The following is an 18660-nucleotide window of genomic DNA, read 5'->3' as shown; positions in this document are numbered from 1 at the left end:
GATTTTGAATGAAATCTCAACATATTAAGAAAATTGAAAAGTTCAAACATATCATAGATATTGCAAAATCCAGAAAAACAGCAAAATTTATATTAGCTGTCTGACACTGCTCCATTGTGCTTTTTAACTCTGTCTTTTGGCTGCATCCTCTATAATTGCATTTTCATATGACAATGATTTTGTAAGATTTTCCATAGAGAAAACAAAAAAGATAACTCAGTGTTTCTCTAACATGATCGACTGGAAATTTTTATAACTATTAATAGTTTAGAAAAGTTTATTTAATCTTCACAACTCATAGTTGGTAATGTCATATAAATATTAGAAATTGTTGTCAAATTTGGGGAAACCTCCATCCAGTTTCTTTCATTTATGAGCTATAAGATTATAAAACATTTCATGTTTTCTGGTGCAGTGAGTCAATCTAAAATAATCTTTGAATTGGCAACACTTCTTACCCCATTTGTTATCAGTTAAGTGTTATCTTCGTTGATATCAGTATTTTGGGTCAAATCAGCAAGAAAAGTTCATCTTTTCCAGTACAGCTTACGTGCTCTTACCACTTAACATGGAATGAAGATGGTTTACATTCATAAAAGACTCATGATTAAACTCCTTTTTCATAAACCTATGACCTTTTAAACGAACTCGTTACAAAATACCAGATGTGAAAGCATTTGTTGCATTTGGAAAGATTTGGCCTGGAAAGTGGAAGGCTGGAGCTGGCGAATAAATAACGCCCTTCAAGAATACAGACATTATCAGCCCACATGGCAAGTCAGCTCACCGCCCTCCCCATCTCAACGTGGGACATGACTCCCAGGGGTATGACCCTCCCTGGCAACATGAGACAGAAATCCTAGAATGAGCTGGGACTCAGCATCAAGGGATTGAGAAAGCCTTCCCAACTGAAAGGGGGAAGAGAGAAATGAGACAAAATAAAGTGTCAGGGGCTGAGAGATTTCAAAATCTGAGAGTCAAGAGGTTATCCTGGAGGCTATTCTTACGCATTATATAGACATCCCCTTTTTAGTTTAAGGTGTAGTAGGCTGGAGGGAAATGCTTGAAACTGTAGAGCTGTGTTCCAGTAGCCTTGTTTCTTGAAGATGATTGTATAATGATAAGACTTTCATAATGTGACTGTGTGATTGTGAAAACCTTGTGTCTGATGCTCCTTTTATCTATGGTATGGACAGATGAGTAAAACATATGGATTAAAAATAAATGAATAATAGTGGAAACAAATGTTAAAATAAATTTAGTAGATTGAAATGCTAGAGATCAATGAAAGGGAGTGATAAGGGGTATAGAAAAAAATAGGGGAAACAAAGGCTAAAATATATTGGGTAGATGGAAATACTAGCAATCAATGACAGGGAGGGGTAAAGGGTATGATATATATGAATTTTTTTCTTTTTTCTTTTTCTGAATTGATGCAAATGTTCTAAGAAATGATCATGGTGATGAATATACAACTATGTGATAATATTGTGAGTTATTGATTATATACCTGGAATGGAATGATCATATGGTAAGAATGTTCGTGTTTGTATATTGTTACGTTTAAAAAAATTTTTTTATTATAAAAAAAAAAGAATACAGACATTATCAATAAACATGGCAAGCAAACTCACTGCCCTCCCGCTCTCTACGTGGGACATGACTCAGGGGTGTAAACCTCCCTGGCAACGTGGAACAGAAATCCTAGAATGAGCTAGGACTCAGCATAAAGGGATTGAGAAAACCTTCTCAACTGAAAGGGGGAAGAGAGAAATGAGACAATATATAAAGTGTCATTGGCTGAGAGACTTCAAACAGAGTCAAGACATTATCCTGGAGGCTATTCTTACGTATTATATAGATATCCCCTTTTTAGTTTAAGGTGTAGTGGGCTAGAGGGAAATGCCTGAAACTGTAGAGCTGTGTTCCAGTGGTTGTGCTTCTTGAAGATAATTGTATAATGATTAGGCTTTCATAATGTGACTGATTGTGAAAACCTTGTCTCTGATGTCCCTTTTATCTACAGTATGGACAGATGAATAAGATATATGATCAAAAAAATAAATAATAAGGGAACAAATGTTAACATTAAGGAAAAATATATTGGGTAGATGGAAATACTAGTGGGCAATGAGAGAGAGGGGTAAGGGGTACAGTATCTATGAGTTTTTTTCTTTTCTCTTTTTATTTTTTTCTGGAGTGATGCAAATATTCTAAAAAATGATCATGTAATGAATATACAGCTATGTGATGATATTGTTATTGTGAGCCATTGATTGTACACCATGTATGGAATGTTTGTATGTTAACAATGTATGTGCTTGTATGTTGTTTTATCAGTAAAAATTAAAAAAAAAAAAGAATATGGACATTAGCAGGCCTTAGACTCACTAGGTGCATACGTGAGACTTGATTTGGGGGCTTGGGGAGGGGCTCAAGTAGCTGCATAGTCAACAGGTACTATAAGTCACTTTGTCGCAGATGACCCTAAAATGGACATAAAGTTAATAGCAAAGTCTGGGAACAAGGACAGCTTCCTGGATGTAGGTGACCCTTCATTACTCAAAAGTGTAACCCATGAACCCTCAGCTGCTGTGGGAGCTGGTGAGAAATCACACGGAACCCAATCAGAAGCTGCATTTTAACAGGTGATCCCCTGCAGATTCCTGTCTGAGAAGCCTTGACTGGAGACTCTAGCAGGAACAGCCTGATATGGGCCGCCCTGCTGCTGCTCTCTTCCTCCCCCTGTCCTTAGCCTTGGGAGCCGGTCTCTATTCTAAGTCATCCCCTCATATGAATTCGTGACGGCTCTTTCCCCTCCCACTGGACTGTGAGTTCCTGGAGGGCCGAGATATATTCATCTTTGCTTTCCAGCCCAGCACAGTGCCCAGGACACAGGAGTTACCAACTAGGGAGTGTCCACGCTGTGCCAAGAACTCTGTATCTTTTACCTCATTTGGTCCTCACCTCCAGCTTGTGGGCTAAAGACCAGTTGCCCCCATTTTATGGGCGAAGAAACCGAGGTTCCATCACTTGACAGAGCTGGGAGTCAAATCCAGGGATGTCAAATTCCAAAGCCTTCAGTAGGGAATGAGTACATGTTTGTTGAATTACCTGATTTTTCATCCAAGCCCTCCTTAATGTTCGTATTTATTTATAGAAGAGACTCAGGGCAAAACGGAGAAGATGAGCCGTGGAACCTGCTTCCTCTTGGCAAACTCCTTTTTAGAACCGGGCAGGAAAGGAGTGGTCTGGCGGGCAGCCTTCCTGGGGTGGGGAGCGGGGCCGCCCGGACGCCCATCCAGACTTAGTGGCCCCGAGGCCGTGGGGGTGGAGAGTTGACGCTCACTCCCCTTGCAAAACGTCCTTTTTGACTCAGCGAAACAAAGGTGGGTCTGAAATCAGAGATGAGATTAAAAAAAGAAAAAAAGCAACGTGAAAAATGTTTTCTTTTCCTGAAGGAATTTCCCTTTCATGCCACTCCTTTGCCATGGAATCCAGGAAGCCTTAGGCCTGAGGTCAGCCTTGACCCCAGGTCAAGAAGGCTTACTGTTACCAGGCAAAGGCCATGGATTCTTTGCCCTGCCCGCTCAATAACCAATTCCTGAGACACCGGGGTTTCAAAGAGAGAAAGTTTATTGTTAGGCGTGTAGTCGAGAGCAGATGACCCAGCAGCCCAAAATCTGTCTCCCCGAACTGCAGTAATTCTGATCGTTTTATTAGAGAAAAAGATGGGTAGGGTTTGGGATAATGAGCACAGCGTCCCAGATGATGCAATTAGAGGTGATCTAATATTTATTGATCGTGTGCAGATTGATTACATGTTTAGTCACAGAACGTATGTAAGAAAATGGCAGCTGATGATGGGGTGGGGTTTTTAGTACTATAATGAGGTGTAGGTGATTTGTAGAGTAAAGTCTAAGCTACTGTGCATGTCAGGCAGGCCCATTTTGGTTAGATCCAGTCTCGGTTCTCAAGATAACTTTGGACTTGGGTGGGTTGGTGCTGGGCTGACATAAGACCCTTCATTAATAAACATTAGGGGCTGTCTTCAGTGATGACAACACTCTAAAGTGGAAAAGCTGGGTAACTGGGAATAAAATGAAGATTAATCACAAGGTTTTTATATTCATGGGGTGGAAGATAAAGGCTATACCATCATTATCAGCGATCAAGGCAGCTGGATTACAATTTAGAGATTTCAGGTATTTCCCTCTGTCTATTCCAATATACCAAAAAGCAAAAAGGAATATCTATATAATGATTCAGTAATCAAAATCATCCCTTAAAATCCTAATTTCTTGGTTACATTACTCCCTCCTCCTACTGACTCTTCACTGGGCCTGGGGAAAGCATCAGGCCTTTCTCTTTGGTAAAGTCTCTCATTCCAGGTTGTCAGGGCCTGTCCAGCCTTAGTCTCTTTGTATAGTCCCATATTATCTGGGTTCAAATTCTGGCTCCACAATTTACTAGCTGTGTGACATTGGACAAGTCGCTTAACTTCTCTGTGCCTCACTTTCCTCATTTGTAAAGTGGAAATAATTAATGTGAGGATTAACATAATCCATATATGTGATGCATTTAGAACTATGGTTAATACAAAGTAATTCCTATATAACTGGCTATTATTATTAATTCTGGGGTGGTTATTAATACCTGGAGGAAACCTGGGTGAACTTGTGCTATATTTCTCTTTCCATTGTTCTAGGCTCACCCCAGAATTTGCATGAATTCTATTTTTCATACTGTGGAGGATTTAAGGGGGCAACTATAAATGACTGAGTGACAGTAAGTTAGAAAGCGTGGATCGCTGTCAGAAAATGAGATTATTGTAATGGGTGAAGAGAGGTGACTCAACAGACTGTTGATTTGGGAATAACCACATCCAGTTGAGGAGGGAGGAGGGTGAGAATTTCTAATCAGTGGGTGAGAGAGATATGCCTACTAAGAGACAGGTTACTGGCCGACTGTGGTAGACTGTGATACATTTGGTAAGAAGATGTACAGACAACAGGGGAAGATAGGAGTAATTCCCGGCTAGAAGGCTGGGTCTGTGGTTTATAGGCCTGGGTGTGTTTCAGAATCACCTGGGGGACGTGGTAAACATACAGAGGCTGGGCCCACCGGTAGAGGTTGTGATTTAGGCTGGGAATGGAACAGGGGCCTCATAATTCATAACGAGCTCACCAGGTGACTATGGCTTGAAGCTAAGCAGTAAGTGGAGGCCACACAATAATAGCACACACTGGAGGCTGCACGTAGTGGGTATCTTTTATCTTACCCTCAGAAAGATCCCTACAAGGCAGTTTAAATGATCCCCATTTCACAGGTAAGAACACTGAAGTTCAAGTAGTTTGGCCAAGGTCACCCTGCAGAGCTAGTATGTTAATCTAGGTCCAAGGCCTGAGCCTAAAGGCCTTATTTATCTTGCTCTACCCTACACTGCAGGAGGTCAGTGGGGGAAAACCCACCCCCCACTCCCCCCCACCCCGCCATACACTGAAATGAAGATGGTCCACTCAGATGTAAACTATAGAATGGATACAAAAGGGATCAAAGCCAAGATATGCAAACTGATTTAAAGAGACACAAAGGCTCCCAAACCCGGAAAGGCCTGACCTTCACCCAATGGCCTCTATTAACATATCTAAAGAAAGAATGTGTCAGCCTGAGAGGGTAGAGAGTGCTTTGGCCTCGGCTGGCTGAGGGAGAAGGTCCGGGCCTGATAGACCCCCCTGGCCGCTGCGTAATCCAGTATTAACTCTTTCCCTGGGCTTCCCGGCCCGTCCTCTGGTCCTTTTCCCTCCTCACCTGTGTGGCTGTTTCTGCTTCCTTCGAAAGCCCATCGTTCTCCTCCAACCCCTGAAAATTTGGTGTTTTCTGCATTCCACTCTTCCTAAATTCTCTAGGTGGCAGCGTCCACGCCTGGGGCTCAGCTGCACGTGCCTAGGACAGAGGTGGGCGAGGACAAAACAGGGGTTTGCAGATGTGGACTTAGACGTTACCTCGTGTTATATTTTAATTTGTTTCTACCTGTGAAATGGAAAAATAAGGCCTACATTAAAGGATTATTATGAAGTTAAATATAGACAACTGGCATTCCAATTAAGAAGGCTGTAAATTATACCTACTTACTGTAGTCACCTAACGTGGGCCCACCCTTGACTGCCTGAAGTTACCTCAAAATAGAGAATCCTTGCCCCAAATATGTTCTGTCATCACGGCTCCTCATCAGAGGAAATAAAAATAACCTTTCATCAAGTTGCCAAGGCCAAGAAACCTAGTCCCTGCCTCCATCAGATGGCCACCAAGTTCCTGATTCTGCCCCTAGCTTTCTTCATTTGTCACTAGCTGGCCTCAGAATTTCTCACTAGTTACTACCAGCACCTCTTAGCTGCTGTCTCCCCAACCCCAAATGCACGTGTCCATTTCCTTCGGGATACAAATTCAATGTGCACCTCAGCTGAAAGGTTCTTCGCTCTCAGCTCTGCCCTCCTGCCCTGCCCTCTCCCCTGCCACCCTCCTGCTTCCCTCCTCTCCTCCTACCTTTGCTGAACCGCACGCCGGCCGCACATGCCCTGTTCCCACACCACGCTGCCTCCTGCTGACTTTCCCCCACCCAAGATGCAGCTCAGGCCGCATCAAGCAGCATCCCTAAGCCTCCCCAGAGAGGAGACCGCGGGCACACACACGCTGGGGCACGCCCCTACCCCGAGGCCTCTGCTTCCACCCACCAGACAAGACTAACCCCCTCCCCGAGGCCCCTGACTCTTTGGGCATCTTGGCACACCTGATCTGTGGCAGGCTGTCAGTAGGAGGCTCTTCTGAGTTTTAGTGCAGACCAAGCACAGTTCTAAATGCATCTTTACAATGGCTCCATGGGGTAGGTATGCTTCATTCATCCATTCTTCTGATATTTATTTATTAATATTTATTGGACACGTCCCTCTGGCCAGGCCTGTTCCAGGCACTGGGATATGGCAAGATATGGAGGATGGGGAGTGTTGGAGTGGGGGGATGTCTGTCCTGTTTTATCCAGAAAGGTCAGGGAGCTCCCTCTGCAAAAGTGAAAACTGAGCAGAGCCCCAAGGAAAGGGAGCCACATAGGTATGGAGGGAAGAGTATCCAGCAGAGGAAACAGGCGTGGCAAAAGGGACCAGGGCCATTAACCCCGTTTGCCTGACCGGGAAACCAAGAGCATAGGGAGGTTGTTCAAATACATGAAGGGACAGAGCTGGGTTTCAAACCCAGGCTTTAGAAGTCTTTAAAAAAATTTAATCCTTTCATTTTTTAATTTATTGAGGTGAAATTCATAGAATCCTTTAGCTATGGGAGTTTTGAGGTTTTGAGAAGCAAAGGAAGCATTGGGCATTCCTGAAGTTTGTGGAAGACTGCTCAGGCAGTTGTGGGGAGCATGGGTTATAGAGGGGGGATGAAGGCAGAGAGACCATTTTTTTTGTTGTTGTTATTTTTTTTTTTTTGAGTGCATGGTCCGGGAATCGAACCCGGGTCTCCTGCACAAAAGGCGGGCATTCTAACCACTGAACTACCTGTGCACCCCAGAGAGACCATTTGGAGGAAGGTCATTTAGCCATTTTGTTTGTTTTTCTTTCTGTTCTTTTTAAATTTTGCCTGGGCAGGCACTGGGAATTGAACCTGGGTCTCCGGCATGGCAGGTGAGAATTCTGCCTGCTGAGCCACTATGGCCTGCCCCATTTAGCCATCTTGAAGTGAACATTTCAGTGGCATTTAGTACATCACAAAGTTGTGCAACTACCATCTCTACCTGGTTCCAAAATATTTCCATCACTCCAAAGTAAACCCCGTGCCCATTAAGCAATTTCTCCCCATTCCCCCCTCCCCCAAGCCCTTAGCAACCATCAGTCTGTGTTTCTTCTCTATTTATTTATCTATTCTGGATATTCCACATTAATGGAATCATATCATACATGACCTTTTGTATCTGGCTGCTTTCACTTAGTGTAAATTTCTGGGGATTCATCTCTTTTGTAGCATTTAGCAGTGCTTCATTCCTTTTTATGGATGAATAATATTCCATTGTTACGTGTATACCACAATTTGTCCATTCATCTTGATGGACATTTGGGCTATTTCCACTTATTGACCATCGTGGATAGTGCTATTCCCTGTTTTCAATTCTTTGGGTTATATACCTAGGAATGGAATTGTTAGGTCATATGGTATTCTATGTTTATCTTTTTTGAGGAACCACCAAACTGTTTTCCACAGCGGCTCAAGCTCTACAACTCTTGACCCATAGTGTTAACCATTACCTTATACTGATTCATGGGACACAATGGCTGCCTTCGCTGAGGGCAGACTGACTCCATGTTTGCCAGGCAGATACCTGATTAGATTTGGCTTCCCATGCCCACTCCAAGGAGAGCATGGGCTGATTGACTCACTTGATTATTTAGGTTTATTTGGTGGCTCAATTTTCTGTACTGTGTGTCAGTTTCTGTGGCCTCCATTAGAGACAGTTAGATTATGTCTATTTTGGGGGCAGTGTTCAAAAATCACGCTGTTCCTTCTGCAAAGCTGAAGACTAGACCCTGATATATGCATTGGCCAGTAATCAAGGCGATCTCTGTGGGCAGTCACTCTGTCTCACCTCACACTTTCCTTCAAACTTCAGCAGGAGGAATTGAGGCAAGCATCTTCCAAGAAGTATTATTTGAGCCGACCTTGAAGGACATGGAGAATTTCAAAAAAGCTAGAGATGGGGGAAGAGTTTTAGCAGAAAGATATGTGTGCACTGAGCAGAAGGATCATTGCTGGGCCATTCAGTGGAGCAGGAAGTATAGGTGCTGGAGGGGTTGGATTTTGGGGTGGGGTGGGTCCAGGGGCATGCAGAAGGGAAGATAAGGCTGGAGGGAGAATGTGGGGTCAGATCATGACAACTTTCTCTTTTTTTTGAATGGCAGGCTTTGAATGTCCATTTCAGATAAAAGGTCTAGATTTTATCCTGTAGACCGTGGGAGTTTTGAGGTTTTAAGACACAAAGGAAGCACTTGTGTATTCCTGAAGTTTGTGGAAGACTGCCCGGGCGGTCGTGGGGAGCATGGGTTGCAGAGGGAGAATGGAGGCAGCGAGACCATTGACGAGGAAGGTCACTGAGTCAGTCCAGTGTTAGATGAGAGCACCTGAGCATGGAGTGGAGGGAAGAGGCCAGATCCCAGACATTTTGGAGGTGGAGATGACAGGACCTTTTCATGGGTTGATGTGGCAGCTGTTGAAGCTATAACATCTGAGGAAGAAGATGTGAACATTTTTAGCTTTGGCGACACAATGGATCATGGTTAACTAACATATAATGCAAACAAGGAAGGACAGAATTTGAGCATCTTGAAAGGACAAAAAATTTGAGCATCTTGAATGTGAGACACTTGTGTGGATCCAGGTGAGGGTGTGTTTTAGGAGTTTGTGGGGGGAGGTTAGAGCTGGAAAACTGTGAAAGCTGAGGCTGCAGAAGCAAAATGAGGTTTCTGAGGTGTGTGTGTGAGAAGAGACAAGGACCACTTTGGTTTAAGCCCTGGAAGGTGTTTGTGGTTCTGAAGGCAGATGGAGGACAAGGAGCCAGGGAGGGTGCTAAGGTAAGGAGGAGAGTTGGGGAAGGCTGGAGAAAGCCAGGAGTGTTTTAATTCAGGCATGGCAGGATTGCTGGACACACCTCAGCATCTGAGGGTGGGTGAGGAAGGAGGACACACCCATGGGGAGCGCAGTGCTGGATGGTCTGAGTTATCTCCTCAGAGACACGAGGGGACCAGGGTTCTCTGGTCAGCCTCACCTTGTTTATGTGGACTTCATCCGTGTCCACGGCTGCGGAGGAAACTCTCGAGTGTGGAGATCCTGACTTTTCCCCAGGAAGCTCAGCCTAGGTCTCTGCATTGTGGGGCTTAGAACCCAGAGGCAGGGAGGAAAGCGGGAGATTCTAAATGGCCGAGCAGGGAAAACAGGTAATAGTGGGGAACTTAGGCCACTGCTTTGCCTTTGGTTTGGAGTTACCTTTATGAAGGGGAACATCTTGTCTCATGCATGGTATGGATATAATCTGCTGTCTGAGTCTTGTTGTTCCAGGCTCCCTCTCTCCCTCCCTCCCTTCCATCCATCCATCCATTCTGTGTCCGACTTTTGCCAGTATAAATATCTACTAGAAGTTGAGCCCTTTCAACATGGGTGATGGGGGCTCCCAGAATTTTTCATGAATTATTTTTCTTACATTACAACAACCCTCTGAGATAGGCATTACTACTGTATTTTGGAGATGAGGGAATAATTTCCCCTATGTCACACAATGAATAAATGACAGAGATGGGATTGAAAGCCCCTGTGTTCTCAGTCACTCACAATAAGGCCTCTCTAGATAGAAGGTGATCTTATAATTAATTATCTAAACTGAAATACTTCAATAAAAAGTTTTATTGACATATAATTTACGTACCATAGAATTCATCCATTTAAAGTGCACAATTCTGTGAGGCATGCAACTAGGTGAATAAACCTTGAGGACAGAACACTGAATTACATGTCAGAAACAAAAGGACAGATATTATCATGCCTCACTCATATGGGCTAACTATAATATATAAACTCGGAGAACTGAAATTGAGAGCACAGGTTATCAGATTAAGGCATGTTTCCTAGATTGTAAACTCTTATAGCAGTCACATCTACTCTGGAGTCACAACTGCCAGTTCTAAATTCTGAGATACTGAGCTATGTGTGTATAACCTGGTCATTCCCTGGAACTTCAGGTATTTGTGTGACACCTGAGACTCAGAGTTAAAACTCTGAGGCTATGAAAGTCAACAATACCCTATATAGGAACTGTTTAAAAAGCTGAAAAAGTGATCAGACTTCAACTAGAGATATAAGTGAAGCTAATCTGGACAGGACTACGGGTAAAGGATGATATGGTTTTTATTTTAAAACTTCAACTGCTGTGTGAAAACAAAGGAAGAGATGTTTATTTGGAGCAGAATTTATATTTTTGGTACACACTATCTAATTTAACTTGTATGATCTGTTGATTTGAACACCAAAATTACACGGAATCTTGAATAGATCTTGTTGGTTTGTTCAGGTTAGTGTGATGCCCCAATACATCCCAGAGTAATTTGGGAAGAGAATAAAAAGTATTTGCAAAGTCCCCTTGGGAAACTGGGGAGAAAAGAGGAAATATTCAACCTCCCCATGGAAATTCCTGATATTCTCACAAGCAGTGGGGACAACCAATGCAATAGGCCAAGCCCTCAATCTTGGGGTTCGCCTCTATGAAACTTATTCCTGCAAAGGAAAAGCTAACCCTACTTATAATAATACCTAAGAGTCACCCCCAGATAATCTCTTTCATTGCTCAGATGTGGCCTTTCTCTCAAAGCCAACTTGGCAGGTGAACTTACTGCCCTCACCCCTACGTGTGGGACATGACTCCCAGGGGTGTAAATCTCCCTGGCAATGTAGGACAGAACTCCCGGGGATGAGCTGGGATCCGGCATCATGGGATGGAGAAAGCCTTCTTGACCAAAGGAGTGGAGAGAAATGAGACAAAGTTTCAGTGGCTGAGAGATTTCAAACAGAGTCGAGAGGCTATTCTTATGCATTATATAGATATCCCTTTTTAGTTTTTAGTGTATTAGAATAGCTAGAAGAAAATACCTGAAACTGTAGAACTGTGCTCTAGTACCCTTTGATTCTTAAAGATGTCTGTATAACTATATAGCTTTTATAATGTGACCGTGGTTGTGAAACCTATGGCTGATGCTCCCTTTATCTGCAGTATGGATAGATGAGTAAAGAAAATAAGGAAAATAAATAAATAAATGGGGTGGGATAAGGGGTAAAATAACTTGGGTAGATTGCAATACTACTGGTCAGTGAGAGGGCAGAGTAAGGGGTATGGGATGTATGGGTTTTTCTTTTTTCTTTTTATTCCTTTCTCTGGAGTGATGCAAATGTTCAAAAAATGATCATGGTGATGATTCACAACTTTTTGATAATATTATGAGCCATCAATTGTATACTTTGGATGGACTGTATGTGTGTGAAGATATCTCAATAAAGATACATTTTTAAAATGCACAATTCAATGGTTTTAAGTTATATTTACAGAGTTATGCAATATTGTCATAATCTAATTTTAGAACATTTCGTTTTCATCACCCCAAAGAGAAACTCTGTACCATTAGCAGTTACTCCCCATTGCTGCCACCCCCAGCCCTAGGCAAACTCTAATCTATTTTCTGGCTCTATAGATGTGTCTATTCTGGGCATTAATATAAATGGGATCATATGATCTTTTGTGATTGGCTTTCACTTGACATAATGTTTTCAAGTTTCATCCATGTTGTACCATGGATCATACTTCGTACTTTTTTATGGCTGAATGATATGCCATTGTATTGCAATGATGGATATTTGGGTTGTTTTCACTTTTTGACTATTATGAGTAACGCTGCTAGGAAAATCTGTGTGCAAGTTTTTGCATGGACATATGTTTTTATTTCTCTCGTCTATATACTTAGGAGCAGAATTACTGGGTCCTATGGTAATTGTGTTTAACATTTTAAGGAATTCCCAAAGTGATTATATACCATTTTACATTTCTTTTTTTTTTTTTAATGATCATTCTATTCCCCATTTTGCATTTCTACCAGCCATGCATACTGACTGGTACTGACCCCTCCACATCCTCATGAACACTTATAAACTGGGAGACATTTGAGAGTGAGAAAGCGTACACTGTTAATAATTACACCAGGTCAGGGAACTTTCTGGCCACATGATGAGTCAAAGCCCAAAACTTCACATACTTGTGACTTAAAGAATTAAGAAAAGGTAAATTATTAAGAAAAAAATCAAGCACATTTATTTTCCTCAGATGATTGTATTCTATAAGAGGATTGTCTGATTTGTCTTTGTATTATTACTGGCCCCAGGTGTATCTTGCATTTTAGAGGGTCTCAATAAAGACCTGTGGAATCCAGGATGAATGAGCCAATGTAAAAAACAAAACAAACAAGCAAAATAGAACAAGTCACCTGGCTTGGTTTCAGAGGCAGTAAGGGTCTTTTCTAAGAATGTAAATATTTTTCGCCCAGTGTTGTAACAACGCTAAAGACAAGTTAAAAATGAGAAAGTACCCCGTATGTGGACATGATTCCCAGGGATGAGCCTGTCCCTGGCATCTGGGGATTGAGAAATCCATCTTGACCAAAAGGGGGAAAAGAATGAAACAAAGTTTCCGTGGCTAAGAGATTTAAAATAAGATGGAGAGGTCATTCTGGAGGCTACTCTTATGCAGTATATAGATATTCCTTTTCAGTTTTTAGTGTATTAGAATAGCTAGAAGGAAATATCCGAAACTGTTGAATTGTAATTGAGTAGTCTTGATTCTTCATGATGATTGTGTAACTATACAGCTTTTACGGTGTGACCGTGTGATTTAAAAAACTGGTGACTAACACTTCCTTTATCCAGTGTATGGGCACATGAGTAAGAAAATGAAGTAAAAATAAATAAATAAATAAATAAATAAATAATGGGGTTAGTGGAAAAGGGTATGGGATGTTTTGAGTGTTCTTTTTTTTTAAGTAAAGAAAATGTTCTAAAAATTGTGGTGATGAATGCACAACTATATGATGGTACTGTGACCCATTCATTGTATACTTGGGTTGATTATATAGTATGCTAATAAAATAAAAAGAAAGAAGGAATAAACAGGCTGATAGGGACAGTACTGCTTACCTCACCAAAAAAAAAAAAAAAAAAAAAAAAGGAAAAAGGAAATAACCTACAACTGGAGGAATTGGATCCTAAACTGGATTTTGCCAGTGTGACTGGCTGAAAAAAGTGGAGAAAAGACATTCTAAGAAGGATAATTGCCTGAGCAAGGAGGCAGGAATTAAAAACACATATCTTTGTGCAATTTGGGGATAAAAAATATGGTTTCTGCCCCCAGGAGTTTCCAATCTTTTTGGGAAACAGGATTTAGTCACAGGAAACAAAGAGAATACTTGAAGACAACCACTAACCAGTTGAGTGCCCTTGGGCAAACCAGCTCCCTCCAGGGCATCATTGATCCTTCCAGCTCTGAATTTTCCTGATCTTTAAATCTTGCAACCCTGGGGGCTTCGTGGAAGAAGTAGGCTAGGAGCGAGGCCTTGAGGGAGGGGGAAGAATTTGGAGAAAGGTGGAGGATGCCAGTGGTGGGCGATAAGGCCCTGAGATGGACTGGAGTGCTGGGGCTGAGATAAAATTGGATAGGGGGGCTGGGGCCTCTCTGGAGAACTTTGAAAGCTAGGCCGGTTGATTTTTAAATTTCACCTGATAAGCAGGGCCTTGGACTGGAGATGAAAGGAGTGTCTGAGAAAGATTAATCTGATGGCTCTGGGCCATTGATCTGGATTGAAGTAGAAGTTTAGATGAATACTGGGAGGCTCCAAGGGAGGCTTTCAGGGTAATAATGTAGCCCCACCTGTTCAAGTAGGGTTTGAAAACCCCCATGGAAACTCCTTCTACCAGCCATATGATATACGAGGCTTCTGTAGAGTTCAATTTTCCTTAACCATAAGTAATTTAAACCATGATATTTGTATTAAAACAACTATGGCTATATATGGACCAGAATCCAAAATTATATACATTTCTAAGGCTGAATATTAGACTTCCAGTAAATTTCCAGTTAGCAGAGGGGAATTTTAGATTTTGCTACCAGCTTCCTTGGAGAGATGCATTCTCTCTTCGTTTCTGTAAAGGATTTTCTCTGATGGCAAATTTTGAGAAATTTGCTGCAAGTCTAGTAGAGGAATGGGAAGACCGGTCAACGGATAGGATAGAGGGAGCCAAAGAAAGGAAGAAATCCAAGATGGCATCAGGGTTTAAAGTACGAAGACTCTATTCATAAAAATACACAAGTTGAAAAAAGGGTGGGAAGCCTGCTTTTAGAACATCAGGGACAGGTGTCTTGCTGGACCCAGTAAGGGACTGGCCAGGTTGACCACGGAGGAATCAGCACCTCTTGGTCTTTCCCAGCCTTTGTTAAGGATCTAGAAGTTCTGCGCACTGGCTTGGTATGTTTAGAACTTTGCCTGGCTTGCTTTTTTCTCCCCCCACTTCAAAAAATACATTGTTTTAATTTTTTACAATAAACATTTATTTGTATAATGGAAGAACAAAAACAAAACACAAGAGGGTGATGTGTTGGTTAGCTGGCTCATGAACAGAGAGCAGCCAGCCCCAGGCATCCCCACAGCCCCCAGATGAGGTGTCACTGTGCCAGGCTGAGGCTCAGTCTGTTGCCTGGTTTACTTTTGATATATCCCCACTAAGTAAGATATTTTCTGGGCAGTCTTAGTAGATGCTCCATACTGGATTAAGGAAATTCCTCCATCCTTATTTTGCCAAGAATTTTTCTTATTGTGAATGGATATGGAATTTTATCAAATGCTTTTCCTGCATCTGTTGATGTGATCATAGAATTTTCCCTTTAATCCATTAGTGTGATGAATTATATTATGATTTTTTAAAAGAATAATAAATTAACCATGCAGTTTTACATAAACTCAACTTAATCATAAAATATTACCCTTTTTATATATTGCTGGAATCAGTTTGCTAATTTTGTGCTTAGGACTTTTGCTTCTATGTTCAGAAGTATAATTTTCATGTACTGTTCTCACTGAGTTTTGGAATCAAAGTTACATTAAAACTGATTTGGAAGGTGAACCCTGTTTTTATATTCTTGGAAAGAGTTTGTGTAGATTGAAATTGCTTCTTTCTTAAATGTTTGGTAGAATTCTGCCTTTTGCTATTGAAGATTGTCCTATCACGTAGTAATAGTAGAGAAAAGAACTTCTTACGTAGTAATAGTAGAGAAAAGAACTTCTTACGTGACGTGAGTGTAAGTAGCTCAGATAATAAGGAAATGTATTATCTCACACATCACAAAAAGCCCAGCATCTCACACATCACAAAAAGCCCAGCGGTAGGTAACTCCAGGGTCAGTTTATTCAGCAGCTCAATAGCATCACCAAGGAAAGAAATTTGTTTTGATCTTTCAGTTCTGTCATTCTCAGGTGTCAGCTCCTTCTCTCATAGTTGTATGAGGCTGCAGGTGCTCCAGGCATCACAATTAGCACAGTGGTTAAGAGTGTGGGTTCTTGGGTCAAAAGTGGCTCCAAATCCCATAGTCTTGGGTAAACTGCTTAACCTCACTGTAAAGTGGGGTGGTAATGATACTTGATCTCAGAAATATATTATTATATGGATTAAATGAATTAGTTTTTTTTTTTTTTAACTAAGAGTAGTGCTCGGCACGTAGTAAGCATTCAATAATTAGCCTAACTTAGTCCGTTCTCACTGTCACACAGCTCTGCCCAGCGTTAGGGAAGAATCTGTTTTTGTCTTGCACCCCGTTTTTGAAGTCCCTTAGCAATCTTACATTTCCACCTTTTTGACCAGTATTATGGCAAGTGCCCATTCCTAAACAAGTCTTGGTATTATCATGATTTGGTCTGGAGTCACTTAGATTTGACCTTTGAGTCAAAAGGAATGCCTGGCCTCCCCGGAAACACACCTCCACGTGCTACCTAAAGAAAACCTCTGTTGTGTTTGCAGGGAAGCAGCCGGGTGGGAATGGTGAGTGTCTGTGGGTCACAGGAGTCCTCATTCCTGCTGGTTCTCCATGGGATTCCTTGGGTAGCATTGCACAGCTTCACAAGTGCTTTCTAACTCACAGATTAGGCCATCTGGTCCTCAGAACTACCCTCTAGGTAGTTTCAGCTCTTGTTATCCCCTTTCTATGCCCAGGGAAACAGGCTGGGGGAGCTAAAGTGCTTGCCCAGTTGTACGTAGTTGGGGCAGAGCTAGGACCTGGGATTCCAGCCGAGGTCTTGAGATTCAAAGTCCTACCCTCTTATCCCTCTACTATGAATTCCTAAGTGTCTATCATTCACATGCTGCCCTCATGACTGCCACATCCATGTACTTTCTCTGCTACTTATGCTCTATTTTTAAACATTAAATACATTTATTTTTAAATGAAACTTGATAAAATCCCAGGTTTGATGTACTAGTTAATATATATTACTTTAAAACGAACACAAACCTATTTAGAAATATTTATTCGGGCTTAGAGCTTGCACTCTGGAGCCTGACTGCGTGGCTTCGAATCCCAGCTGGGCCAATGTAGCAAATTCAGTTGGGGCTCCACCCAGGTCTCCTGGGCACTTACTTTCCTGAGTGCCCCAGCCCCACCTCCACCTCCACCTCTGCCAACATTGTGACTTTGCCTGAGGGCTTGTTCTGGCTATCAGAGTCCATTGTGCCAGCTACCAGGGAGGCTGGACATGTGGGAGAATCACCTCCCACCCCCATCCCCCAGCAACCTCCAACCAATGGCTGTCGGGAATGAGTGGACCAATGTCTGGGCTCCCCCTTCCCGAGGGTGCAGTGACCCCGAGGCACGTGCTCCTCGTTGTCTCCCAGGGCTCTGCAGCTGGATTGAGCTCTAGTTGCCCACAGAGCTAACTTACTCAAGTGATGCACCTTTTTCCTGCTTCCTTCCTTCCTGTCCTATTACCTTCTCTCCTTCAGGTGTTTTCTGGAATCACCTCCCAACTAAACTACTTCACTTGAATCCTTGTCTCAGTATCTGCTTCTGGGGACCGCAAACTAAGATGATAACTTGCAAGCTCTATGGCAGTGGGTGAGTTACCTAACCTCTTTGTTTCTCCATTTTCCCACCTGTGATATGAAGGGAATAATAACACCTACATGGCACATAATTTTTGTAAGGATTAAATAAGCAAACATAAAACTCTAAGTGCCTGGCTCAGAGAAAGTGCTGAACAAATGTAATCTGTAATTATTATTATAAACTAAAATTCCTGACATGCCATCATGAGCAGCTGTGCCTCATTTGGGATGCACCACTCCAGACTCCACTGCCTAAACTTTCTAGGCACCCCCTACTTCCCCCCCTCCCACCCTTACACAATGCAGCCCATCCTTCCCTTCACACAAAAACCACCTTACCTTCCCCTGGTGTGTGCTGCAAATAGCCAATAAAAGACTTATGACCTAATGACATTCCAGGATTTCTCTGTTATTCAGGGTCATCACAGTCATTCATTTTAGACTGTAAGGTCTTAAAAGAAAAGCTTTAGGTCTTTGACCTATGTCCAGCGTGGCCCATGCATCCTAAAGCCTTTCTGAGGTCCAGGGCGAGGAAGGCATTTGCTAAATGTGGATTGTTAACTGTCACAGCTACCTTTACTGGGCATTTGTATGGATCTAGTGTTGTTGTAGGTGCTTTCCCATATTAACTCTTTCAGCTACCTTCAGAGAGAGATGCTATTACTATACCCATTTTGCAGATGAGAAGCCTGGAAGACAGAAAAGTTAAGTAACCTGCCCAAGATCACACAGCTGGCAAATGGCAATGTTGCATCAACCCAATTCCAGGGCTCACTTACATAACCACTGTGCTAAGCCCATGCCAAAGCTGTCTTGTCCCTAGAGTGAGGAATGGTGGCATCCCCACCTCCTGGCTGAGAGGAGGTGACTATAGCAGATGACTCATCCACACCTGAAATCCAAATACTCCCCTCAGCCTTAGCTGTGAAAGTGGTGCCTCAA

The 18660-nt window shown here is 42.4% G+C and overlaps 1 protein-coding gene and 1 non-coding gene across 5 annotated transcripts in view; one reads left to right on the top strand and one right to left on the bottom strand.

Moving 5' to 3' along the window:
* The window catches only part of CCND3 (cyclin D3), a 103759-nt gene that overhangs the window by 67466 nt on the left and 17633 nt on the right, over positions 1–18660 (top strand). The window contains exon 1 of one of the 4 annotated variants that reach the window (XM_077161789.1): positions 9449–9977. The exons of the other annotated variants lie outside the window; for them this stretch is intronic. Coding sequence (XP_077017904.1) covers positions 9957–9977 — 21 coding nt within the window. The 5' untranslated portion in view covers positions 9449–9956. Of the gene's footprint in view, positions 1–9448; positions 9978–18660 lie in introns of those variants that run through there. 4 annotated transcript variants of the gene reach the window in all.
* On the bottom strand, positions 7485–7556 carry TRNAK-UUU (transfer RNA lysine (anticodon UUU)). The gene has a single exon. It is a non-coding gene; the product is annotated as a tRNA-Lys (tRNA).

This window comes from Tamandua tetradactyla, chromosome 5 (assembly GCF_023851605.1).
Source record: "Tamandua tetradactyla isolate mTamTet1 chromosome 5, mTamTet1.pri, whole genome shotgun sequence".
In the NCBI taxonomy this organism is placed as follows: Eukaryota; Metazoa; Chordata; class Mammalia; order Pilosa; family Myrmecophagidae; genus Tamandua; species Tamandua tetradactyla.
Note: the sequence above shows the minus strand (reverse complement) of the source record. Positions and strands in the feature narration are given on the sequence as shown.